Source organism: Trachypithecus francoisi, unplaced genomic scaffold (genome assembly GCF_009764315.1).
Source record: "Trachypithecus francoisi isolate TF-2019V2 unplaced genomic scaffold, Tfra_2.0 Lachesis_group11, whole genome shotgun sequence".
NCBI classification, from domain to species: domain Eukaryota; kingdom Metazoa; phylum Chordata; class Mammalia; order Primates; family Cercopithecidae; genus Trachypithecus; species Trachypithecus francoisi.
Window position 1 is genome coordinate 10240312 of NW_022681456.1, and position 24405 is coordinate 10264716.

The following is a 24405-nucleotide window of genomic DNA, read 5'->3' on the forward strand; positions in this document are numbered from 1 at the left end:
CCCCTTAAAGCTGGAAGCCCCAGAAGCCACTGCCTGGGCTCCCTGAAGGAAGCAGAGCTCATGCTCTCAAAGGAATGGACTCCCTCCATGGCCTCTGCACCCCTGGTCAGGGTGGCAGACAGGGGCAGGGCTGCAGGAGGAGGAGTGGACAGGCCCACCTCCCTGACTCCTCCTCCAGGCTCCAGTCCCAGCAAGGGTCCCAGGGGAGGGGTTAAGGCAGCCAAACCCCAGACCCCAGGACTGAATAACCAATTGGGGTTCTCAGAGGGAACAGTTGGGCTGTGTGCAACAGGCATACCCCCACCAAGGGTGACAGAGGGACCTCAGCAAGGAGCTGGGTTCCCTGGGGAGCTGACACTGCCCCCCCAACCCATGCAGGACGAGGTTAGCCAGCCGCTGGCTGCACCGCCCTCCAAGATCCACGTGCTGCTACTGGTGCTGCACGGAGGCACCATCCTGGACACGGGCGCCGGGGACCCCAGTTCCAAGAAGGGTGATGCCAACACCATCGCCAACGTGTTCGACACTGTCATGCGTGTGCACTACCCCAGCGCCCTGGGCCGCCTTGCCATCCGCCTGGTGCCCTGCCCGCCCGTCTGCTCTGACGCCTTTGCCCTGGTCTCTAAGTGAGTGGCATCTGCCTTTGACTGCAGCCTCCGACTGTGCACTGTCCTCCTCCCACCCCTGGGCCTCAGGTGGCTCCCCAGTTTCAGGACTCCTACCCCAATGTCCAGACCCACCAGCCTGGAGGTGCCCAAACATATACATGCAGGCTAAGCCTCAAGTCCCAGGAGGGCTGGGCCCATGGCTGAGCCTTTGTTTCCAAATGTGTAATGTGGGGATATTGGCCTGCCTCTGAGACATGGGGTCTTACTCACCGTGGTCCCCCAAGCCTACCCAGGGCCTGGCCAGGAACGATTATCACTAGCGTGAGCTGAGTCCATGACTGAGACTCGGGTCAGGGGAGAGGGGCCCTTTGGGCTGAGCTGGAGCCGCCTGCCCTCTCTTGACTGGCCCCTCTCCCCAGCCTCAGCCCCTACAGCCATGACGAAGGCTGTCTGTCCAGCAGTCAGGACCACATTCCCCTGGCTGCCCTCCCCCTGCTGGCCACCTCCTCCCCCCAGTACCAGGAGGCGGTTGCCACAGTGATTCAGCGAGCCAACCTTGCCTATGGGGACTTCATCAAGTCCCAGGAGGGCAGGACCTTCAATGGGCAGGTGAGTCCCAGGGAAGCTGGGGAGGGGAGGAGGATGGAAGACTCTGTAGGTTGGGCTGGCCTGAAGGGGAAGGTGATGGCCTCCCCAGCCTGTACTCAAGCGAGTGGGTGAATGGCTCAGGCCTCTGGCCCCTCTCCCCCAAGGTCTGCCTGATTGGGGACTGCGTCGGGGGCATCCTGGCATTTGATGCCCTATGCTACAGCAACCAGCCGGTGTCTGAGAGTCAAAGCAGCAGCCGCCGGGGCAGTGTGGTCAGCATGCAGGTACCCAAATGGGGGCCCAGACATTCCCCAAGGCCTGAAGCCTCCTGCATGCCCCCAGGGTTGCTGCCCTGCCTGTTCTTGCACCTGGCCCCAGGCTGTGCCCACCAAGCAGAATGCTGGCAGCACTTCCTGAGTCCAACTGGCTTGGACTCTACCCAATTAAGCTCCGTTCATTCAACAAACATTTTCCAAGCCCCTGAACCCCCAGCCCTGCTGCCAGAGCTCACCTCCAGGGCAGGGGCTGTGGGAGGGGCTGGGGGTGCAGGTGAGCTGAGGAAGCCCAGCCCATTCTGGCCGAAGAGTCGGGGAAAGTGCCTGGGCCCTGAAAGAGCTGTAGCAGTTTTTCTCACAATCTCTCCCCCCTCACCCCTCCAAAAAAGGATGGGAAGGGCAGAGGTTGGCAGCGCAGGTGCCCAGAGGCAGCAGGGCAGGTGCATGGGGGCAGGGGAACAGCTGCCACGTGGCCAAGCCTAGGAATGCGCATGGTTTCATGAGCCTGAACCAGGGTTGGCACTGTGGGCAGTGGGGTCTGGTTCCTAGGAGGTGTGATGGGCGACCCCTCTCTGCTTCCCTGCCTCTGCTGCACAGTGACAAATGGCCTGTAGACCAGTGAGGTCCAGGGTGGCTTGTGGGTGGGGGGATGGAAGGGAACAGGGGCCCTCCTCTCTGGTTTGGCGAGAGGCCGGCTGGACTGTGGCCACTGGGCCTGGGGTTAGGAGGGAGGAGGCAGCTTCCAGGATGCTGGAGAAGGGATTAGGCCAGCGGCCACCTGGCAGTGAGCCTCCATGGGGCCATTCCAGGACAACGACATGCTGTCCCCGGGCATTCTGGTGAATGCAGCACACTGCTCCGGTGGTGGCAACAGTGGTGGTGGTGGCAGTAGTGGTGGCTCCAGCCTGGAGAGCAGTCGGCACCTGAGCCGAAGCAACGTCGACATCCCCCGCAGCAATGGCCCCGAGGACCCCAAAAGGCAGCTGCCCCGCAAGAGGAGCGACTCGTCCACCTATGAGCTAGACACCGTCCAGCAGCACCAGGCCTTCCTGTCCAGGTGGGCAGGGCTGGGGGGCTGGGGCTCGCCTCTGGGTGCAGGAAGAGGCTCCAAGAGGGAGGAGCATCCCCTGCGATGGCCAACGGGAGGCCCGGGGTCTCTGCCTGAGGTTCCCCCAGCCTGAGACCTGGGATCCCAGTCTGGACCCAGAAGAAAGTGGCTTATTGGGTGCCTTGTCTCATATACACTAAGGGCCATCTCGGGCCTGAGGGAGCAATTTGTCTTGAGGGTGAGGGTGGGGAATGGCAGAGTTGGGGTCAGAATGGACCAGGGGCAGGTGGTCCAGGTCAGGGCTGTCCTGAAGCCAGTGGGCCCCCAAGAGAGGTTGGGACCTGCTGCCACCAGCAGTGTCTTGGCAGATGATGGCAGCTGCACTCACATGACAGCTAAGTCTTATTTAGGTTAGGTCTGATGACTCCTGGGGGCTGTGGGACCCACCCTGTCCCTCTTGAGGCTAGAGGAAGGCCAGCTCTGAGAGGGGCTGTGGTGTGACCTCGTGCGTCCCCCACTGCAGCCTCCATGCCAGCGTGCTGAGGACTGAGCCCTGCTCACGCCGTTCCAGCAGCTCCACCATGCTGGACGGCACAGGTGCCCTGGGCAGGTTTGACTTTGAGATCACGGACCTCTTCCTCTTCGGGTGCCCGCTGGGGCTGGTCCTGGCCTTGAGGAAGACTGTCATCCCAGCCCTGGATGGTGAGAGCCCAGCAGGGGAGGTACATGCACTGGGTGGGTGTGGGGGGTCTCAGTGGACCCCTGTGATGAGATCATGGCCACATCCCAGGCCTGTTTCTGCCCTCCTTCCTGTCTTCCCCACCAAGGGCCCCTTGCTATCCTCTGTTCCTGCTTCAGCAGCTCAGTCACTGGCTGTCCGTGACACCTGCTGTTTCATTTCATCTCCAGGATGCCTGTGGGAGCTGAGGGTCATCCCCTAGATGGGAAAGCTGAGGTCCAGGGAGAAAAGGCGCCACCCCAGAGTCAGATGGAGACAGACCCAGCCTCCCAGGTCCAAGGTCCTCCCATAGGGAGAGATGCAGAGGCAGGGCATCCCCAAAGCCTCCTGGGTATAGTGGGCTCCCAGCCCTGGAGGGGCCTCAGCTGTGCGTCTGTCTACCCAAGGCAAGCAGGCCGGTAGCTGGGCATCACTGAAGCAGCAGTCCCTGCCCTGTGCCCTGGGATCAGCCTGCAAAGCCCCAGGAGCCACACAATCCTGAGAGGAACCACACAGGGCCCATGTTACACCCCCAGATGACAGGGGGAAACTGAGGCTCAGAGAGGTTTAGATGCTTGCCAAGTGCTAGGTTAAAAATGCAGACCTGACTGGGCGCAGTGGCTCATACCTGTAGTTCCAGCACTTTGGGAGGCCGAGGTGGGCGGATCACCTGAGGTCGGGAGTTCGAGACCAGCCTGACCAACATGGAGAAACCCCATCTCTACTAAAATTACAAAATTAGCTGGGTGTGGTGGCGCGTATCTGTAATCCCAGCTACTCAGGAGGCTGACGCAGGAGAATCACTTGAACCCGGGAGGTAGAGGTTGCGGTGAGCCAAGATCGTGCCATTACACTCCAGCCTGGACAACAAAAGTGAAACTCAGTCTCAAAAAAAAAAAAAGCAGATCTCTGGACTCAGCACCCAGGCCCTTTCCCCTTCCACAAACTGGTGACCAGCACTGCCAGGAAGAGAAATGGGTAGCTTTAAAGGGACCCCAACAACCAAGGCAGCTCACACTTGGTGTAAAGGGGTGCAGCCCCATGGAGGGCATCCCTGTGCCCCGTCCACTGCAGGCTCTGAACAGCCCCACAGAGTCCCACACAGGTGCATGGAGACTTAGGGACAGTGCCGTTGCGGTCACATTATGTGTCACTGTGAAAAACCAGAACCAACTTAAATGTCCATCTATTTGGAGGGGACTGGTTAAATCAATTCTGGCACAGTCACACAGTGGAGTACCTGCCTCCCCTGAAAAAGAGCAAGGAGAAACTATGCATGCTCACATGAAAGACACCAGCATTTGTTGTGTTAAGCAGGAAGAAAAGACAAAGTTCAGAAGGCATAGCATATGTTCCGGTTGATGTCCCTCTAAAAGTGAGATACAGTACTGATAATTAACACATCCTTACATTCACGTGCTCTCCTTAACTCCATGATGTGGTTGGAACTGCCGCCCCATTTGACAGATGAAGAAACATACTCCCATACAGGCAGGGCAGGGCTGCCTTAGGCAGCACTCGGTGGGGCTCCTGCAAGATGAGCTGGAGCTGCAGGGGGACCTGGGGTGGAAGGGGTTTCCACCACGTGCCCTTCATCATGTGCTCTTCTGTACTGCAAACCACTTTTTACCACAATCATTATAACTTTTGCAATGAAAAAAAAAATTAAGAGGTTGGACGTGGGGGCTCATGCCTGTAATCCCAGTGCTTTGGGAGGCCCAGGTGGGAGGATGCCTTGAGTCCAGGAGTTTGAGACCAGCCTGGGTAATATACTGAGACCCCATCTCTACAAAAAATAAAATAGCCAGGTGTGGTGGTGTATACCTGTGGTCCCAGCTACTCAGGAGGCTGATGGGGGAGGATCACTTGAGCCCAGGAGACTGGGGCTACAGTGAACCAAGATCACACCACTGCCCTCCAGACTGGGTGCCAGAGCAAGACCCTCTCTGAAAAAAAAGTGACAATGACCGAAACAGGTCCTAAATTGACAGAGACACACCCCCGTCTCTCCCTAACTTTCGGCAGACAACCCAGTTCCCAAATTTCCCACCCCCACCCCTGCTCCTCAGGGCCGGCCCCAGCTCTGCAGCCAACACCCCCACCCCCAGTTTTCCAGCTGCGGCCGGCCTGCCAGCAAGTCTACAACCTCTTCCACCCCGCGGACCCGTCAGCGTCGCGCCTGGAGCCGCTGCTGGAACGGCGCTTCCATGCTCTGCCGCCTTTCAGTGTCCCCCGCTACCAACGCTACCCGCTGGGGGACGGCTGCTCCACACTGCTGGGTGAGAGGCACATTCCGCCCTGCTCCTCTAGGGGAAGGTCGGGGAGGTGTGGTTCCCTGGCCTCTAGGTCCTCCATGCCATGTGGTTCTTCCCCGGGTGAGAGGGACAGCCTGTGCTGAATGCCTCTCGGAGGTGGACAGCGGTTGGGGGTGGGAGGCGGGGGGTGGTGCATCCCTCCACACTGATCCCTGAGGCAGGAATGATGGTTCCTACCTTTCGGAGGGCACAGGTCAGGGCCTTGTTCCAGGGTCCCTGGAGCAGGGAAGGGGCAGAATGAGACCAGACTCCCCTCTCCACAGCTGAGCCTCCATCCCAGCAGAGACAGAGCTAAGGACCCACCAGGGACCCTCACTGAGTAGGGGGCCTGGTCGGCTGGGTCCCATCATGGCAGGTGGCTGGCCCCGAGACAGGATGCAGGAGACGGGTTAGGGCAGGGGAGGTCCAGGTGGGCTTGGCCCGACCCCTGCCCCAGCGTGTGTCCCAGCGTCTTGTCATGTCCTGGTCCTCAAAGAGCCCTGAGTCTCTGTGTTGGAGCGTGTCTGGATGGCCCATGCAAGTGTCTGTTCTTGTCCTCTGTTCTCTCCCCGTCTGCCTCCAGTCGAGACCGTGCAGAGAAACCCTGAGCTGGTCCTGGAGGGCGGCCCCCTGGCCCCTCTCCCCCACGGGGACAGCTTCCTGGAAACCAGTATGCCTGTTCCCGCGCCCACCTGGCAAGACGGGCCCCGCCCGGGCTCTGCCGAGTGTGTGTACCCTCCCCTGCTCGTGGTGACGTCTGCTTCGCTGGCTGACCCATTCCTCAGGGACACCCCCCAACCCATGCCCTCCTTGGCCACTCAAGAGTTGGTGGGACCTGGGTGGTGAGGAACAGAGACTTGGGCGGGACGGCCCTGAGGAACTGGTATGGGTGCCTCCTCCCGCATATTGTGGGCCAGAGGCAGGGCAGACCCAAAGCAAAGGGGCGCAGCAGCTCAGAGACAGCAGAGGCTATCTCAGGGCCACACAGCACATCAGTGACAGTTCCAGGGCTCTGCCAGAAGCAGACGGGAGATGGGGTGAGGCCTTGAGCCAGCCAGGCCCACCCCTCACCTGGGGAAGCTTCTGGTCCCAGTGAGGGGTTGGATTCTCCAGGGCCCACTCCTTCCCTCTCTGAGGTCACCCAGGCACCTCCTGTACCCCGTCCAGGTGTGGCTTGTCTGACTGATCCCCGTCCTCCCTGTTCTGTCCTGTCTTCAGCCTGGGCCTGGGTGAGCCTGGCTTGAGGCCCCAGCACCTGCCTTTGTCCCCAAACGCCCATCAGGGACTGCTGGCTGTGGCCTGTGTGAGGGACGCCCAGGGCTTGCCTCTCTCTGTGCTCTGCATGTGCAGGGCATCCCCAGGAAGCCACCCTGTTGTCACCTGTTGTCAGCACCCTGCAAACCTGGGTGGAGCCGCTGCTTTTGCTGTGGGCTGTGGGTCAGGTCAGGCCAGGCTGAGCTCTGGAGGCCCTGGAGCCGCTGGGGCTGCTGGACACGAGCTGAGGGGTGTGGGGGGCAGGAGGGTGACTGAGGTTAAGCCCAGCTGCCACGCCTCCCTGCCCTGTGTCTGTGTCCATGCTTCAGTCCACCCTGCCCCAGCCTCCTCCTCACCTGCTGAAGCTCTGGGCCCCTCCCTCTCACAGCCCTGAGCAGGTGGCTCTGGCACAGCTGCTGCCCGGCCCCCAGCCTAAGCACACACTGGACCCTGACACACTGGCTCCCCGACTACTCCGGGGCTGGGCAGGGCTGGGCAGGGCCTCTCTTACCTGGCCTCTGGTCCTTGTCCACCTGCAGCGGATGTGCTCCAGACCCACAATGTGGCCTTCCAAGAGCATGCCACCCCCTCCTCGCCCAGCACTGCCCCTGCCAGTCGTGGCTTCCGCCGAGCCAGTGAGATCAGCATCGCCAGCCAGGTGTCAGGCATGGCCGAGAGCTACACGGCATCCAGCATTGCCCAGAGTGAGTGCACCAGGCCCCTCACCCTCCTCACTCAGCCAGGGCCATCGTGCCCACAGGGGACAGCTGATGGCCAGGTCTCGGAGCATTTCTAGCTGCTGAAGCTGGGGAGGGATGCTGCTGGCACCTGGTGGGTAGAGGGAGGGAGGCTGCTGGGCACCTGCAGTGCCTGGACCAGCCCCACAGCAGAGACTGGTCAAGTCCAAAGACTCTGCAGTGTCCAGGCTGAGAAGCTTCGCCTTCTCGGGAGGATTCTGGAAGAAGGCGCATTGGGAAGGGCCCCACCTTCCTCATGCTTGGCTCCTGCAGGAAGCCTCTTGGTGCTTCAAGCAGAGTCTGGGTTCCCTTCTCAGTCCCCGCCAGGTGGCTGCCCCCCGTGCTGGGCCAGGGATTCTCACAGCTGCAGTCAGCGTGGCTATGCAGGGGCTGAGGCTGGGATGGGGGTTTCTAGCAGTTGTGTTCATCCGTGAGGAGGGCCAAGGGGCCCACCCTTGATAGCCGCAGGCCTGGCACTGTCCCAGTGTCCTGCCTGGCCCCGATAGATGTGGCAGCGTGGTGGCCCCCCATGTGGCTGAGCCATCCATTGCTCTTGCTTCTCAGAGGCCCCCGATGCGCTCAGCCATACCCCCAGCGTCAGGCGTCTGTCCCTGCTCGCCCTGCCCCCACCCCGCCCTATCACCCCTGGCCCCCACCCTCCAGCCAGGCAGGCGAGCCCCAGCCTGGAGAGGGCCCCTGGCCTCCCTGAGCTGGACATCAGAGAAGGTACCACCCCACACGCTTTCCCCTCACTGGGGGGTCACTCTGCTGCTGAGCACCCCTCACCATCAGGCTCTGCCCACCTGGACCCCTGCTTCAGCCTAACAGGGAGCTGGAGGTTGGGCTGGGAGGACTTGGCCATCCAGGGAGGAGGTGGGAGCTGGTGGCATTGTCTAGTGGGGTGGGGGGACCGGGGACCTGACAGAGCTGGAATGAGGCCAGATGAGGACCAAGGAAGCTCCGAGGAAAGCTGCGGGCAGAACCTACGGAAGCCCGGACCTGTAAACCAGGCCCTGCTGCTGGGCCCCTCCTGCGGACAGCCCAGGAGGCACTTTACAAGCTCGTCTTGTTCAGGAAGGTTGCCCTCTCCAAGCCCCTAGTGGCAGAGCCGGATGCACCAGGACCATCCATCTGGAGGCCCAGGCTTCCCCACCCACACTGCTGTGCCTCAGGGCTCGTGGGGTGTCCCAGGTGCGAGGAGGGCAGCACCCTTGCCCTGGGGGTCAGGAATTGTAACCCCACCTCTGTGCAGCCTTTCCCAGTCTTGAGGCCTAAGGGGAAGACGGGAGACCAGGAGTGGCCCAGAGAGGGCAGCGATGGAGTTGCCACAGGGCAGAGGGTCACCAGAGTCAGCAAGGGACCAGGGACAGCTGGTACCATCCCACAGATTCCGACTGGTCCCCCCATGCAAGCGCGGGAGCCCCTCAGCAGGGCTGGCACTCACCACTGGCCTGGGTCTGTGTGCTTCTGCCTGCGCTCCCTCCCGCTTGCCTCACTCCCAGCCTGGGAGAAGATTCACTTTGGCTATAGCTGGTGGGGGGTCTGGGCTGGGCTGAGCAGGCCAGAGGGGCCAAGTGACCCTTTGGGGTCCCTGTCTGGGGCTATACAGCCCCAGCCCAATCACGGCCCCTCCTGGCAGTCGCTGCAAAGTGGTGGGGCCAGAAGCGGATCGACTATGCCCTGTACTGCCCTGATGCCCTCACGGCCTTCCCCACTGTGGCTCTGCCTCACCTCTTCCACGCCAGCTACTGGGAGTCAACAGACGTGGTCTCCTTCCTGCTGAGACAGGTACCCGGGGCCCCAGGCCTCCCAGGAGGGCCCTGAGTGACAACACCCATGACAGGGCCCCGTTTCACAGACGAGGAGACAGTGAGGACACTCCTCCAACCCCATCAGATCACAGAGCAAGCAAGAGGAAGGCACCTTTATGCTGGGGTGTGTTCAGGCTTTTAAGGACATTGGGATGGAGGGAACATATCTACACGTTCGTCAGGTGAACGCACAGGGATCTGAGGACTACTGGGCAAATGGTAGTGGGTTGAAGAACGCACCCTACAACCCACAGGCTCCTCTTGCTCCCTGGCATTGGGCCTCCTCCTCCTAGGGCAGGAAGCCCCAGGGTGCCATCTGCCTCATGGCCCTGCCCTGTCCCCTCTTCCCAGGTCATGAGGCATGACAACTCCAGCATCTTGGAGCTGGATGGCAAGGAAGTGTCGGTGTTCACCCCCTCCAAGCCAAGAGAGAAGTGGCAGCGCAAGCGGACCCACGTGAAGCTGCGGGTGAGGGTCCCCCGGGCGCCCAGGCCCCCACGTTGTCACCCTGTCACCAGCCTCCGTGTCCAGATGAGGAAACTGAGTTGCAGGGAAGCCTGCAGTCTTATGTACCTTCCAGGGCCATGAGGCTGGAGCTGTCAGCCCACTTCACAGACAGGAGGGCAGCAAGGCTTCCTAGTTTTTTCCAAGGCCACGTCATCGTGTCTGATCCAGACTTGGACGTGGGCTGTGCAGCTCACAGCTCAAGCCTGCCCCTCAGGCCCACAGAGCTTGAGCAGAACACAGGCACCTGGGGTGCCCTCTGACCCCTGACCCGGGCTTGCTGCTCCCTCCACAGAACGTGACGGCCAACCACCGGATCAATGATGCCCTCGCCAATGAGGACGGCCCCCAGGTTCTGACGGGCAGGTTCATGTATGGGCCCCTGGACATGGTCACCCTGACTGGGGAGAAGGTAAGGACACGGCAGGTAGGGGTAACATGGAGGGACTTTGGGGAGCTCCCTGCTGCCCTCTGGCCAGGGTGCAGGGGGTGGGGAGGCCAGACACAGCCAGCCCGTGACCAGCCTGCTGGGCCCAGGTGGATGTGCACATCATGACCCAGCCACCCTCGGGCGAGTGGCTCTACCTGGATACACTGGTGACCAACAACAGTGGGCGTGTCTCCTACACCATCCCTGAGTCGCACCGCCTGGGCGTGGGTGTCTACCCCATCAAGATGGTGGTCAGGTATATGCCTGCACTGGGTGGGCGGGGTGGGCAGGGCGAGGCTCTGGGTGGTTCTGATGAGCACCCCACCACCTGCCAGGGGAGACCACACGTTTGCCGACAGCTACATCACTGTGCTGCCCAAGGGCACAGAGTTCGTGGTCTTCAGCATCGACGGTTCCTTTGCCGCTAGCGTGTCCATCATGGGCAGCGACCCCAAGGTGCGGGCCGGGGCCGTGGACGTGGTGCGGTGAGTGGCCCGGAGGGGCACAAAAGGGCTGTAGCAAGGTGTGTGGGCTCAGGGGCTCCTGCCAGCCAAGTGGAGGAGGGCAGGGGAACCTCTGTGGGGGACGCTTGGCTCAGGCACTGGGCCTTGATGACCTCAGTTCAGAGCCCGGCACCCCCAATTATCAGCTATGTCACCTTGGGCAAGCGATGTCACGTCTCAATGTCGGCTTCCAATTCCTGCATCTGGAAAGTGAGGCTGGTAAGCCAGGGACACCACAGCAGGGGCATCTGCCGCCCGGTGCAAGCACCCAAGGACCTGCTGCGGCACTGTCATTGTCACCATTGTCATGGTCACTGTCTGAGCTCTATCAGATGTGCTTTCCAATGGCCCAAGTGGGCCCTGGCTGGGCAGGAGACAGGGAGGCCCAGGAGCGAGGAAGGGGTGGCCATGAGACACCCAGGCCTGCCCCTCACCCCCAGGCACTGGCAGGACCTGGGCTACCTCATCATCTACGTGACGGGCCGGCCCGACATGCAGAAGCAGCGGGTGGTGGCGTGGCTGGCCCAGCACAACTTCCCCCACGGCGTGGTGTCCTTCTGTGACGGCCTGGTGCATGACCCGCTGCGGCACAAGGCCAACTTCCTGAAGCTGCTCATCTCCGAGGTGGGGCCCGGGAGGATGGGGGCGGGACAGGGGTGGCGGCAGAGGGACCATGGTGCCTGTGCCCATGCCAGTCTCCCCACAGCTGCACCTGCGCGTGCACGCGGCCTACGGCTCCACCAAGGACGTGGCGGTCTACAGCGCCATCAGCCTGTCCCCCATGCAGATCTACATCGTGGGCCGGCCCACCAAGAAGCTGCAGCAGCAGTGCCAGGTGAGCAGGTGCACTGTAAGGCGGGTGCAGGCGGGCAGCTCAGGGAGCCCCGGCCTGTGACAGCCGTCCTCACTGCCCCCGCAGTTCATCACGGACGGCTACGCAGCCCACCTGGCGCAGCTGAAGTACAGCCACCGGGCGCGGCCTGCTCGCAACACAGCCACCCGCATGGCGCTGCGCAAGGGCAGCTTCGGCCTGCCTGGCCAGGGTGACTTCCTGCGTTCTCGCAACCACCTGCTTCGCACCATCTCGGCCCAGCCCAGCGGCCCCAGCCACCGGCACGAGCGGACACAGAGCCAGGCAGATGGCGAGCAGCGGGGCCAGCGCAGCATGAGCATGGCGGCCGGCTGCTGGGGCCGCGCCATGACTGGCCGCCTGGAGCCGGGGGCGGCCACGGGCCCCAAGTAGGGCACCCTGAGTGCAGTACGAGGTCTCCATGGTGCTAGGAGGCCTGGCCTGGGTACATGCAGAGACGCGGGCCCGGGAGCTTGTCCCAGGGCCTTGCAGAGGACACGGGCCACACCACACAGTGCTCCCTGCCCTGCCTCACGTCCTCAGGCCTGACGGGTCCAGCTTGTCATGGAAGCTGGCAGGGACCACCAGCCCCAGGATGGCAGAGGGACCAGGACTCCCCACTCAGACTGGCCTGGGAGGCTCTCCCAGACATTTTGCCCTGCGTGGATCTCCAAGTGTCCTGGTGCCAGGTGTGGGCCCAAGCCCAGCCTGCCACCTCCCCATTCACTGGCCACCCTCACTCCCAGGTCCCCTCCCATTTGGTAGCAGCTCCAACAGGGGTCCAGCCTGCATCTTGTTAACTCGAGTTTCTCAACTGTTCAACCTCACTGGTTTTGCACTGATTTTTGAGAGCGGAGACCCATTGCCACCTCCTATGGCTACAGACCCGTTGACATGCATGAAACTCAGTACCTGCTGACCCAGGACCTACAACCACACTGAAGGCTCCAGTGCGGCAGAGCCTCGTGCAAGCAGGAGAGAAAGGCCGTATCTTAATTTCTGCACCCCGGACCCTGCCCACCTGTCCGCCTGCCCTGCCTGGAGCCCAGGCCAGTGTTGTTTCCAGCCTCAGGCCACAGGCTGGACGGGCCTGGCCGCCTCTTCCGCTCCCTGCCATCAGTCAAGGCCGCCCGCCCACGTTTCTACGCCTTTCTACTTCTCAATCTGATTTCTATGAGGTTTTTTTAAATGAGCAATCCTTGGCTGCTTCCTTTTCTTAACTCTTTCAGTACTGAGAGCAGCCCCTCCACACTGAAAACACCCAGCACTGTGACGGAGTCCAGCCTGGTTCTGGGTCCCGTGGGCCCTGCTCCTGCCCACTCAGCGAGGCATGGGCTCCTTGCCTCACCCGGCCCCCGGCAATCCCACTGAATTTCTACTCTGGGGTGGGTGGGGCACACACTTCGGTTTTTTTTAACGCCAATTCCGTTTTCATGCCGAATCTAAGAAGCCACAACTTGCTTTGTCAGCTTCAGGGCAGGCAGCCATGACTTCATTTCTCGCCTGAACAAGGACCATGCTGTCCTGCACGCTGGGTCTGACCGTCTGCCCTCTCTCCCCAGCACCAAGCGTACCTTGGCTGTGGCGCTCAGTGGCCAGCTCCAGTGGCCCCTCTGCTGCTCCTCGGCTTTCCCTGAGGTGGGAGAGCCTGCCTGGCCTCAGCCTTTGTCCAGCGAACAGGCTACGTCCCCAAGAAGCTACGGCTGACCTGGGCCTGGCGTTGGGCCGTGTGGACGGGGCTGGGGAGGTGCACAGAGTGATGTTAACTTTTTCTTGTGTGTAGATATGTACAGCCAAAGGGTCGTGTAAATGTTCTGCAAAAGTGGGTCTATACAGAGTGAAAGCTATTTATTTTGTGCAGAGAAAAATGTCTGGAGGGATGGAACCTTCAGGGTTTATTCATATTTAAGATGTAGCTTTTTGTTGTTGTTTCAGGCATTATGTATAAAGCAACGATTATTTTATGGACCAAGTTTTCATGTAACTGTTGCAGTGAAAGTGCAATATCCGACACCCCTGCTCCCAGCGGGAAGCCGCTTGGCCCGACAATCACAGCCCCGGTCAGGGGCCCTGTGGCCAGTGCCTCCTCCACTCTCGGCCCCACCTCATCTTGTCTTGCCTGCTGCCTCGGTGACCAGCCATCCAGAGAAGCACCTGGAAGAGTCTCGGGCCCTCCTGCAATAAAGGCCGGGAGGCCCCGTGGGCAGTGGGCTCAGCCTCTCCCTAGGGGGCAGCTCCCCCATGGCTCCTCGGCTCCTCGCTCCCCACCTGCCTGCCCAGCCGCCAGCCACGCCAAGGACAACAGCAATAGTCCCCTGGGGCTCTCCCAGCGGCCCTCAGCCATAGATGGCGAGGTGGGCAGCCTGCCCCCCATGGGAAGTCTCTTCTGTATCCAGGTCTGCTTTCCTCCTCCCTTCAGATTCCTTTTGGCACATTCTCCTCTTGAGGAAGCACCAGTCTTTCTGAAACTAAGAGAGGGAGGGCAACGTCCTTTAAAAATACCAAAAATGTTTACAGAGTTGGGTGCTGAGCTGCAGAGCTCAGGCCTGACCAGTCATAACCAAAGGGTGAGGCAGGCCTTGCTGACTGCCACCCCCCAGGCCTGTTAGAATAGAAGCCTTAGTCCTACTCCCACCACACTCCCAGGCCCCAGGCCCCACCACCTGCCTTCTCTTTGATTTCTAAAGAGGGATTCAGCAGAGACCCCCACCCCTCCCCGGCTCGGTCTGAGTCCCACTGCCCGCCCCATCACAGCCTTCACGTCTCAGCCCCTCCTGTCTGGTCTGTCCATGTGCCATCTGTCTCTCTGGGCCATGTGTGAGCAGCATCCCTACTCTCCCCACCCGTCCCTGCTGTCCCCGCATCACTGGGCCTGAGTGTGCTCTGTATACAACGTCATGTCTGTTACACCAATTAAAGAAGCGGGAAGGCTGCCTTCTGGGTCTCTTTACTGCACTGGCGACCGTGGGGCATGGTGAGATGGGGGCATGGAACAATAATGCTAGTGACACAGTGACGCCAACACATTCGTGCAGGGCTGACTCTGGGCCTAGCCTTATTATCTAGCTCCTTCCTGGGCTGGAACTCAGTTTGCCCTCTAAGACCCCCCGTGAAGCGGGCGCCGTGAGCCTCCCTGCCTCAGAGTGGAGGACACAGCTGGGCAGTAGGAGCCAGGCCTCCCACACAGGCCACCCGGCCCCAGCACCTGGCTCTGCACTGTTGTGATCTGTGGAATGAACATGGCAGGGGAAGCCGTCTCTCTCCATGCCTCAGTGCATGGCATTTCAGAGCCAGCTCTCTGGGTTTGGGGTTCAGCTGGCATGGTATCTGGTCCAGGCAGACTGACCTGAAGATGAGAAGGGCTCAGGCACTGGTGTGGCCTGTGCTCACTACCACCAGAGGACACCCCAGCTTTTCCCGAAAGCTCCCGGAGCCCTTGTTTTTCCCTGGCAGTCATGTAGCACCCTTCCCTCCCGCTCAGCACAAAAAGCCACAGAACAGAGAAAGTCTCTAACCAGAGAGCCTTTAATAGCTAAGAAGTGTTGCTGCTTCAGATGGGGGTGCCGAGCAGGCCGGTGACCCCATCCTCCACCCCCTGCCCCTGAGAAGAGGCTGGGCTGGGCCAGAGGCCAATCCACGGGGGAAAGGCCACCGGCACCCATCAGGCTTCCCACTGGCACCCTGAAGCCTGCCCAGGCCGGGTCGCCAGCACCGTCCACAGGCCTTGGCCAGCCGGGGCCCTCAGGGAAGCAACCCAGCTCGCATCTGGAAAGCCAGGCCGTCCCCTCGGGTGGCTTGCTGGGGAAGAAAGCACACAGGAGGAGGGGAACATCACAAACAGAGCTTGGGGTGGATGGCAGGCAGAGGGGCCACACCCACCTTGTTGATCTCTCTGTGTCGTTCTTTGGTTACGATTTCCTCTAGGACCTCACCATCTCCCTTAATTAGCCTGGGGGTGGGAGGGCCTCCATTCAGCAAGGAATAGACAGCTCCCCTAATGCCAAAGGAGCAGAACCAGAAGCAGCCGGCAGAAGGGTCCCAGGCTCCTGCCCCGCAGCCTTGAGGGGGCAGACCCTGGGCCCTCACCCACTCTCCCTGATGAAGGCAGCCGAGCTGGGCTCCACCTTGCCAGCCTCAGCCCCGCCAACAGCCCTTTGAAAAGCCTCCTCCAGGCCCTTCCAGCCCCTACAACTGCTTACTCCAAGTGATGGTATTTTTGCCCACATTTGGCCTTTTTCAGGCAGCAGCACCCCCGCCCGGCCCCGCTCCTCCCGAGAGCACACATCTTCGGCCAACACTCCCAGACCCTGCGGTGTAAGTCAGGCCGAGGGCTCCCCACCTGGTGCGCCCTGTCTCAGGGTCCACCACCTTGCGGATTATGCTCTGCCGGGCATCCCACTCCTCCTTGGTCATGGGCTTCATGGCCTGGATTCGGGACTTCTGCTCATCCGTCAGGACTGGAAGGGAAGATGGAGGTGGTGGCCAGGCCTTGGGAAGGGACCTTCTCCCTCTCAGGTGCTGGGCGGCACAGTACCTGGGCCATCCTCTTCCTCCCCAGCTGATCGGTGCCACTGGTCCAGCGAGGGGCCCGGCAGAGCCTCCACCTGCTGTGCTTCCACCTTCTCCTTGCCCTTCTTCTTCAGCTTCTTCCTCTTCTTTTTTTTCTTCCTCTTCTTGTCCTTGTACTTCCCCCGCTTCTTCCGGCCATCACTGGAGGAAGAGGAGGAGGACGAGGAGGAAGAAGAGGAGCTAGAAGAACTGGAAGAGGAGGAGGAAGAGCTGGATCGTGGTCTCCTCCGGGCCTTGTGCTTGCTTCTCTCTGTGATGCAGGGAGAAGGTGAGGCTAGAATGCCAGCAGGGGAAGAGGTAAACCTTCGTCCCCTACTCTGGCCTGGGGCAGGCACAGGCCATCTACAGGGTGAGCGCCTCCTGCCGGGCTTTCCACAACAGAGATGGAGCTTCCCGGAGGAGCCCCTTCCCGGCTCCCGCGGCGCCTGGCCCTCACATCTCAGGCCCGGATGCACAGAGGCATGACTGAGCGTCCCCGACTGCTGCCCGCCCCGACTTCCCCGGGAAGTGGCTGCGCCTACTCTCCCCGATGCCTGTGGTCCTCACCGTCCGCCCCGAGGGCCGTGCTGGCCTTGCGACCTTGGGATGCGGAGGCGTCCTTCCTGCTCTTCTTCTTTCTCTTTTCCGACCCCCGTCCCCGGGACCGGCTGCGACTCCTCGAGCGCTTGCGGGAGCCGACGTGAGCCATGGCGCCGCGGGCTGGCGACGGGGAAGACGCGCTTGAGCCGAAGCCCCCCAAGCCGGCCACGGGCGGGCTCCAAGGGCGGCTCTAGCGGGGTTGGGGCCTCGCGGCGCCCAGTACCCGTCACCGCCCCGGGAAAATAAGCGACCCTCACCCACCCCCAATGCTGGGGACTCCGGCTTCTCAGGCCGACTCCAGTCCCCGCAGCGGCGCCTATTAAGGGCCCGCCCCCGCCCGGAGGCCCCACGCCCGCGCACCCGGCTCGGAGCTCCTGGGAACCGGCCGCAGTCCGCCGCGAGTGGCGTCTGAGGCGCTTTCCTGCGCTCTCCTACCCTCCAGCCCCGCGCCCTCCGCGGCCTTGCCGCCTCAAGGGGTTCCGTGGGGTTGTTCCGTTCCCACCTTCACCGCCCTGCGAGCCGGACAGCCCGCCCCACGCCTTCCTGAGAGGAAGCGGCGGCGAGAAGGCTTCCGGCCGGGGCGCTGCGCTGGAGGCTGTCCGGCCGGGAAGCGCGGCGCCGCTGCCTTTCGTTCTGACGCCCCAGGTTCCGCCTTGGGCGCGCCCACCTCCCGCAGAGGCAAGGAGGGGCGCCGGGGCGAGGCCGTGCCCTGCAGCCTGGCGCCAGCCCTCGAGCTCCGCAGCCCCTCAGGCCTGTGTCTGCCGAAGCTGCGCCCGCTTCCAAGGCTGCCCTTTCGGCGCGCTCCCGCAGCACCCACGCCCCCGGTGCCCTGGGAAGAAGGCGACCCTCGCACGCGCCGCCCTCCTCCCCGGCTGGTCCTGTCTTCTCCGTACGACTGTGAGCTCCAGAGTGAGACGCCCGGGTCTTTTCGACGAGCCCACCCAGTGACTCAGAGGTCGCAAACTCGTGTCCGTAAGGGCCAGAGAGATCTGGGCAGTGAGCGCGGGAATGGACCCAGGCCCATCCGGAGGGAAGCCGGGATTCTGCTCCAAGCTGATCCGTGCAACGGGGGCATGGGGCTGGTGGCCCCACCTTCCCAGGGAGACCGAACTCAAGACTGCAATATGGAAGCCCCCTGATTTTCAAATGTGTAACCCAAATCGTGGCTGTGAGCTTCATCCGATCTCAGGCCCCCAAGTGGCAACTCTTCCACAATAATGACAGCTGCAAACACAAAGGGCTCTTGCGAAGCACTTTATATAGATACATCAGCGTATTTGACTCTCAAAACAGCTCTAGGAAGTAGGTGCTAAATGAGGAAACCAAGGCACCAAAAGGCGAAGGCTCATCCAAAACCACACAGCTGGAAGTGGCAGAAACAGAATGGGAACCCAGGCAGCCTGGTTCCTGGCCCTGCCATTCACCCCTCTGCCATCTAGAAGATGCTACTGGTGGCCCACCCGAGTCACTGGGGGTGATGCCTGCTGCTGAGGGTTCGCATCTGTGCTGTCTCTGGAAGCTGCCCTTGGCTACTGGAAGGTACCCTGCCCTGGACATAAGTGTATGGGAAGTTACTCACCCTTCTCTGGCCTCCTCATCTGGGAACCACCAACCGATGGTGTGGGCACACCGTGGTACTGTGGGCTCTGCCTGGAGCTCTTTGCGGGCCCTGCTGAGGCTGGACTTCCTCTGAAGCCACCTCCTTGCCCAGCTGCTCCCTCCCCTCCCCTGCTTCCCTAACTCCCTTGCCAAAGCCTCATTCCAGACTCTGCTTCCGACAAACCTGAACTAAGGCAGCCTGTTTACCCAGAGGATGACCCAGAAGCTGGCACAGCCTCGAGCCAAGAAATGCGGTAGGCTGCGGGGAGTTTATTTCTGCCCCCAGCCCAAGGTGACGGAGCCCTCACCTGCCCTGCCACCCCCACACTAGGCCCAAGCAGCCTCAGGTGAGCGCACACACATCCACCGTGGTTGGCTCCTCTCGGGTGAAGCCATCACTGAAGCCCTCATCATCCACCAGGTCGGGCTCACAGCGGCACATGGGACAGAGGCGGTTGCGCACGGCAGAGGCTCGGAGCCAGACGACGAGGTTCCAGCGCTCACCAGTGCCCAAGGGCCGGGCCCCATGCAGCTGGCCGCCACGGTGGAAAACACCCTGGCCCGCCACGTGCTCCACCTCCAGGGGCTCCGTCAGGGCTGCAGGTGCCTGCAGATGGGACGGCTCAGGCCTGGGCACCCACAGCTGCCCCAGGTCCTGCCGCATGGGTTGCACACTCACCTGGAAGAGGCCCCCAAAATACAGGGCGCCCCCTGTGAAGACCTTGCCCAAGGCCACATTGAGGGTGAGCTCAGCATTATCATAGTGGCAGCCCAGCTCGAGGTCCTGGCCCGGTGCGTATTTGACCACAAAGGCCCGGTGGCTGTCGAGCTGGCCCCCGCCACAGTCAGGGTACAGCAGGGCCATCACTGGCTGCAGGAAGCGCTCCCGCAGTGGTGTCATCAGCGGCTCGTCCAGCCCGAGCTCGTGCAGCAGCACCTGGGAGGGGATTCCTGGGGTCAGCAAGGAAACTAGGGGGCTGCAACCCTGGGGTTCCACTCCGCCATGATCCCACTGTGACCTTTCGCAGCCCAGGCAGGCAGCCCATCTGCAGCACCTCCAACACTGCCTCCTGACCTCAGCCACCCCCTCTGCCACCGGCCAGGCCTCACCCACCCCGTAGTTGTTCATGGTGTTGGGCCTCCCCTTAGGCATGTCCGACTGCTCGAAGTGCTCCAGCTCTTCCAGCAGGGCCTGGCAGAAGGGTGCTGTGAATACAGGCACCCGGTAGATGCGCTTCTCCTCTGTGGAAGGAGGGATGGTCTGTTGGCCTGAATGTGGCTGTGGGCCGGCCAAGCCTGGGCTTCAGTCTTCCCGTGAACCGTGTGAGTCTGGGCATGTCTGTTCACTCCCCCAAGCCTCAGTTGCATCGCCTGTGCCATGGGGATAAGGCCCTCGCTTTTCAGGGCTGTTGTGATGACTAAATGAAGTAACATGAGGAGCAGGGGAGGCTGATTCCCATGCCCCCCAACTTATGCCAGGAACCATTCCTCAGACTCCACAAGTGTCCACAGGGCTGACCCTGGGAGCTCCCATATGGGTCCTGAGGCCCATAGAAGGAAAGGAAGTAGCCCAGCGACACCCAGCAGGCCAGTGATGGCCAAGCTGGGATCACAGAGCCAACTTCAGGCTCTCTCTGCACCTCCTTTCACCTGATGAGCCACCGAGGTCTGTACCCCAACTCAGAAGTGGCTCTGGGAGCCTCTGTCCCCTAGCAGGAAGGCCAGGAGGGGCTGTTCTTTCTTGCTGGGCCCTGGAGGGAGAAGAAGCCAGGCTGAGAATGGAAACCTAAACATTTCTTGGCAGATGCACCAGTGCCCAGGGGTATAGGGCTAGCGTGCCCCCGATGGGGCCACCTCGCAGCCGGGGCCCTGCCCCAGCCAACAGCCTCAGCACAATCTCAGCTGCCGGGGAGTGGAAGGCAATGAGGAGAGCACCCCCAGGCTGGGAGGAGGGGAGTTCCTTCCACCTATGCCCCCTAACAAAGCACAGCCTCCATGAGGGGAAACATGTGTCTCCCACAGGAGCCCCTAGCCCAGGCTATCAGTGCCAGTAAGAATAGGAAACACTTTCCAAACACTAGGCACGGGCCTGTGTCAGGCACTCTATGTAGATTAACTCACTTGATCATCACGGTGCCTTAAGAGAGGGGGTTACTGTTGCTCCCATTTTACAGATGACGAAACTGAGTCATAGAGGTTAAACAATATGCAAACCTCCCTTGCCCAGCATTTCCTGCTGGGTTTAGCCAATAAGTGAGCCCAGCAGGAAATCCAAAGGTAAGAGGAGAAATGGGGCATTTTTTGCCCTACTTGGTGTCTGGCATGGCTGCAGGCCTCTGCCCAGAGCCACAACTCCAGGTGGTAACTGCTCTCTCCTGTTGCCAGCCCTGGGGGGCGGGGCTTTGCCATTCCTTACTGGTCCCTTTACCCTGCCCACACCTGTCTCAATGGTCCTTTTAAGATCTTGGATCAGCCTTGTTTGAGTGTGCCAGCTGTCCCACACGACACAAATACCTACTATTTGCTGGCTGAGGGCACGAAGGAAGGTGTGAAGGAAGGAATGAGGATACCAGCTCATGGCAGGTACTGAATGAATGAATGAATGCAGATGGCCTGTTCCTGGCAGGCTGGTCCCACTGACCCTTCCAGCTCCTGCTGCTTTGGTTTTTGGAGGCAGAGATGGTGGCTGGAAGGACCCCAGTATCCCACACCCAGGTTTCCCAGGCTGCCATCCCCTGGTCCTGCCAGGTCTCAGGGCTAGAACCTCACCCGATACTGTCTCCAGCCGCTGGAGAAGGCCCTTGAGGTCTGCGCCCGGGGACACACTGTACTCAGCCACAGCCAGAAACTCGGGGGCCAGAGCTGCATCCTAGGGGCAGAACACACCAGCTGTGGGGCAGGCAGCCCCTCAGCCCTGAATGCTACCTCCTCTTTCCAGTACCGGCCTTCAAGCACTCTTGCTGGCTGGTACCTGCAGTGAGTCGTAGACCTCAGGCCGTGCCGGGTGGTAGGAACTCGCGATGAGGGCTTTCCTAGCCGCTGACTCTGGCCCCAGTCGCTGCCGCCGCTCCACCTCCTGCTCAAGCTGGGGTGGCACAAGGCCGTTACCAGGTGGGGCCTCCCATCCTCCTGAGGCCACTGTACAGATGAAGAAACTGAAGCCCAGGAACGCCAGACAGGGCCCAGGCTGGAAGCCAAGTCTAGCCTACACTCCTGAATCTATCTATGTCAATTGCAAGTTCCAGACTGTTAGCTGAAAGGGACTTCTAGAAGGAGACCCGTCCTGTTTCAGGCTGCCGAACCTGAGCCTAGCTGGGATGAGAACCCCTAAATGTACCTCAACCATCTGGGCCCACACAGGGGAGGGAGACAGTCATGGCCAAGTCCTGTGTTCCAGAGGTTGCTGAGGACTCTCCTGGGAAGCTTCCCACCACTGACTCCAGGGGGAGGAGGAGGAGGGAGTGGGTCAGCAACCCTGGCAACAGCCTGCAGGGTATGTGGGAAGGTGTGAAGAGCCCAGGGGCCTGGGATCTCATCTGCTCCTACTGTAAAAGCTTGGGCAAGTGGCCAGGCGCTGGCTCACGCCTGTAATCCCAGCACTTTGGGAGGCCGAGGAGGGTGGATCACGAGGTCAGGAGATCGAGACCATCCTGACTAACATGGTGAAACTCCGTCTCTACTAAAAAATACAAAAAATTAGCCGGGCTTGGTGGTGGGCACCTGTAGTCCCCACTACTACGGAGCCCGAGGCAGGAGAATGGCGTTAACCCGGGAGGCGGAGCTTGCAGTGAACCGAGATAGCGCCACTGCACTCCAGCCTGGGCGACAGAGCAAGACTCCATGTCCAAAAAAAAAAAAAAAAAAAGCTTGGGCAAGTGATTCTTCTTTAGGCCTCAGCTTCTCAATCCAAAATGAAGGTGGTGCTTGTGCTTATCTCCCAGAGGTGTTAAGAATGGCATGACTAGGCAACTCAGCATTTCCCCTTCTCTCTCCTGGTGCCAAGACCCAGGTGTGGAGGGGTGAGTGGGGGGCAGGAAGGAGGAAAGTGAGGGCCTAAGTGATCCTTCAGGGATCAGGGACTGAGGCTAGGGGACCCCTCAAGCTGCAGACACAAATCTAACAAGGAGGAGCTGTGCAGGGGCAGGGGACTGGTACCTCTGCTAACAGCTGCTGGAAGTCCTTGGCGCTAACACAGCCTCGGCTGCGCAGGATCTGGGAGCAGAAAGAACACTGAGCATTACTGTATGCCCTTAGGAAGTCCCTTCACTCTCTAAGCCTCAGCTTCCCCTGCTTAAAATGGGGAGAGGAGCCCCGACCTCAAAGGATCATGGAGAGGATGAACTGCGGAACCTTGTCAAGCTGAGGGCAGGGCTCCGGGCTGGTGTTGCTATGAGGTGGCAAGCTGAGCCCGGCCCTGTCCTAGGCACTCTACATGCGTATTCATTCCTTCCTCACAACCTCACAGAGAGATACTATTACCCGTTTACGTTGAGAAAACTGAGGCACAGAGACGCCGTCATTCTTGTATTTGAGGATGCGGTGCGCGCCGTGCGCAAAGCAAACGACCTTGGGGACGAACTACCCTCCTCCACTGCCCCTCTGCCCACTGCTCCGTAGAGACAACAGCGGCCACTCACCGGGCCGTAGTCCCGGCGCAGCTGCTGCTCGCTTCGGAAGCGCACGTGCAGCCCATAGCGCGCCACGTACAAGTTATCCGTGTAGAAGCAGGCGCAGCGGCAGAAGCGCCGCGGAGCCGCCACCGTCGCCATGGTGAAGCGCCCACCGCCGTGCCCGCTTCCACAGGGGCACTTCCGGGTACGCCCCCAACCGCGGGAGGTGCGGAACCAGCGGCCAAGGGGCCGCTCTAAGTTCCCAAGGGCGGAAAAGGACGAAGACGCACCTCGCCAGGAAATGGTCTGCGGAGAAAGATGCTCCTGGGAGGGGGTGGGACCGGTGGCCCTCTCGTTCCGCCTCTCAGTTTTCCCACCACGAGGCAGGGACTAATGGCTCCACTTTACAGACAGCTGAACTGGGCCTTCACAGGACGGGGAGAGGGAGGGACTCGGAGCCCCAAGGCCTTTGACTTAAACGTTGGCCCCTCTTCTGCTCGGAGCTTGTGGAGAACCGGCCGAGCCCACGGGGAAGGCTGAGGACAGTTTAAAGAGCTCGGAGGTCCTACTAGTTCCCGCCGCTGCTTCAATCATCCAGACCTGTGCGTTTGAGTTTGGATTCGGCATCTACCCCGGGTCCCTGCCTGGCGCTTCCGGTCCCTCCGCCACAGTCTCTCGGAGTACCTCAGATTGCCCCAGTGAGTGTCTCCGCTAAAACGTTCCGCCTCGCGTTACTTCCGGTGGCGTTCCCAACGGACGCGGGAGGGCGGGGTCAGGTGTGGGAGGACGACGGGGCGTGGTCTCACCGCGGCCAACAAATGACAAGTCCTGCAGACCGAGCCTCTTCCGTCCCCGGACCTTTGCTCGGTGATCTGCCAGCATTAAACCTTTGAGCTAGATACTATTATATCGCCGTGTTACAGATGGGGAAACTGAGACCCAGAAAGGCACAGGGACCCGCCGCAGGTCACACATCCAGTAAGGGACAAATATGTCATTTGAACCCAACAGCCTGCCCTCTGAGTTCCCCAGTTCACCACCACAGGGCTTCTGGGAATGGTGGGAGTATGTGGGATTTGGGGTTTTCTCGTGCAGAGCTGCCCGGCCCGAGAAGGTGTTTAAAGTTTTACAGTCGTCTTGATAGCCCAGTGATAGCGAGAGGCCCTGCTACCTAGGAAAGGATCCATTTCCCCTGCTCAATGTTCATTACCCGCCTAACTGCCCTTTTCCCCAGGAGGCCCAGAGCAGGTCGGCTCCCCAGCCAGCCACCAGGCAGGCCTGGCACATGCAGTACCCCACCCCATCCTCACCCCCTCTCCCTTTGCAGCAGTTTGCAAGATGAGCGTGTACTATTTTTATCAGTTTATTTATTTACTTATTTATTTTTTGAGATGGAATTTCACCCAGGCTGGAGTGCAGTAGCGCTGT

At 61.0% G+C, this 24405-nt stretch overlaps 4 protein-coding genes across 40 annotated transcripts in view; 2 read left to right on the top strand and 2 right to left on the bottom strand.

The window, feature by feature from the left end:
* The window catches only part of PITPNM2 (phosphatidylinositol transfer protein membrane associated 2), a 171966-nt gene extending 157414 nt beyond the window's left edge, over positions 1–14552 (top strand). For 8 of the 19 annotated variants that reach the window (XM_033220207.1, XM_033220214.1, XM_033220208.1 and 5 more), the window contains 17 exons: positions 379–626; positions 1028–1217; positions 1361–1480; positions 2281–2528; positions 3043–3221; positions 5346–5612; positions 6115–6258; positions 7325–7489; positions 8087–8248; positions 9162–9310; positions 9685–9801; positions 10133–10249; positions 10375–10523; positions 10603–10752; positions 11211–11394; positions 11477–11605; positions 11690–14552. In XM_033220207.1, coding sequence (XP_033076098.1) covers positions 379–626; positions 1028–1217; positions 1361–1480; positions 2281–2528; positions 3043–3221; positions 5346–5612; positions 6115–6258; positions 7325–7489; positions 8087–8248; positions 9162–9310; positions 9685–9801; positions 10133–10249; positions 10375–10523; positions 10603–10752; positions 11211–11394; positions 11477–11605; positions 11690–12013 — 3042 coding nt within the window. In that variant the 3' untranslated portion in view covers positions 12014–14552. The remainder of the gene's footprint in view (positions 1–378; positions 627–1027; positions 1218–1360; positions 1481–2280; positions 2529–3042; positions 3222–5345; positions 5613–6114; positions 6259–7324; positions 7490–8086; positions 8249–9161; positions 9311–9684; positions 9802–10132; positions 10250–10374; positions 10524–10602; positions 10753–11210; positions 11395–11476; positions 11606–11689) is intronic. The other 11 variants (XM_033220220.1, XM_033220222.1, XM_033220224.1 and 8 more) reach the window with 9 other exon arrangements.
* On the bottom strand, positions 13501–17514 carry ARL6IP4 (ADP ribosylation factor like GTPase 6 interacting protein 4). Of its 15 annotated transcripts, none has more exons than XM_033220257.1 (6): positions 17271–17514; positions 16769–16888; positions 16155–16439; positions 15960–16077; positions 15500–15569; positions 15130–15418 (listed from the first exon to the last, which is right to left on the bottom strand). In XM_033220257.1, exons 2-6 carry the CDS (start codon positions 16875–16877, stop codon positions 15362–15364), a joined length of 639 nt encoding a protein of 212 aa, XP_033076148.1. In that variant the 5' UTR covers positions 16878–16888; positions 17271–17514; the 3' UTR covers positions 15130–15361. The 15 variants fall into 15 exon arrangements, 14 of the variants coding, with proteins under 14 accessions (XP_033076140.1, XP_033076134.1, XP_033076147.1 ...); XM_033220252.1 differs by having other exon boundaries at positions 17204–17332; XM_033220251.1 differs by having other exon boundaries at positions 16736–16888; positions 17204–17332.
* Positions 17515–18009: 495 nt separating this feature from the next.
* Positions 18010–23664, bottom strand: OGFOD2 (2-oxoglutarate and iron dependent oxygenase domain containing 2). Of its 4 annotated transcripts, none has more exons than XM_033220242.1 (7): positions 23268–23664; positions 22523–22579; positions 21339–21452; positions 21137–21236; positions 19482–19609; positions 19047–19304; positions 18010–18974 (listed from the first exon to the last, which is right to left on the bottom strand). In XM_033220242.1, the coding sequence occupies exons 5-7, from the start codon at positions 19518–19520 to the stop codon at positions 18711–18713; spliced, it is 561 nt and encodes a 186-aa protein (XP_033076133.1). In that variant the 5' UTR covers positions 19521–19609; positions 21137–21236; positions 21339–21452; positions 22523–22579; positions 23268–23664; the 3' UTR covers positions 18010–18710. The 4 variants fall into 4 exon arrangements, with proteins under 4 accessions (XP_033076133.1, XP_033076131.1, XP_033076130.1 ...); XM_033220240.1 differs by lacking the exon at positions 23268–23664 and adding an exon at positions 23005–23185; XM_033220239.1 differs by lacking the exon at positions 23268–23664 and adding an exon at positions 23005–23185 and having other exon boundaries at positions 18010–19304.
* The window catches only part of ABCB9 (ATP binding cassette subfamily B member 9), a 47914-nt gene continuing 46742 nt past the window's right edge, over positions 23234–24405 (top strand). The window contains exon 1 of one of the 2 annotated variants that reach the window (XM_033220237.1): positions 23234–23675. The gene's annotated coding sequence lies outside the window, so the exon portion shown is untranslated. The remainder of the gene's footprint in view (positions 23676–24405) is intronic. The other variant, XM_033220236.1, reaches the window with a different exon arrangement.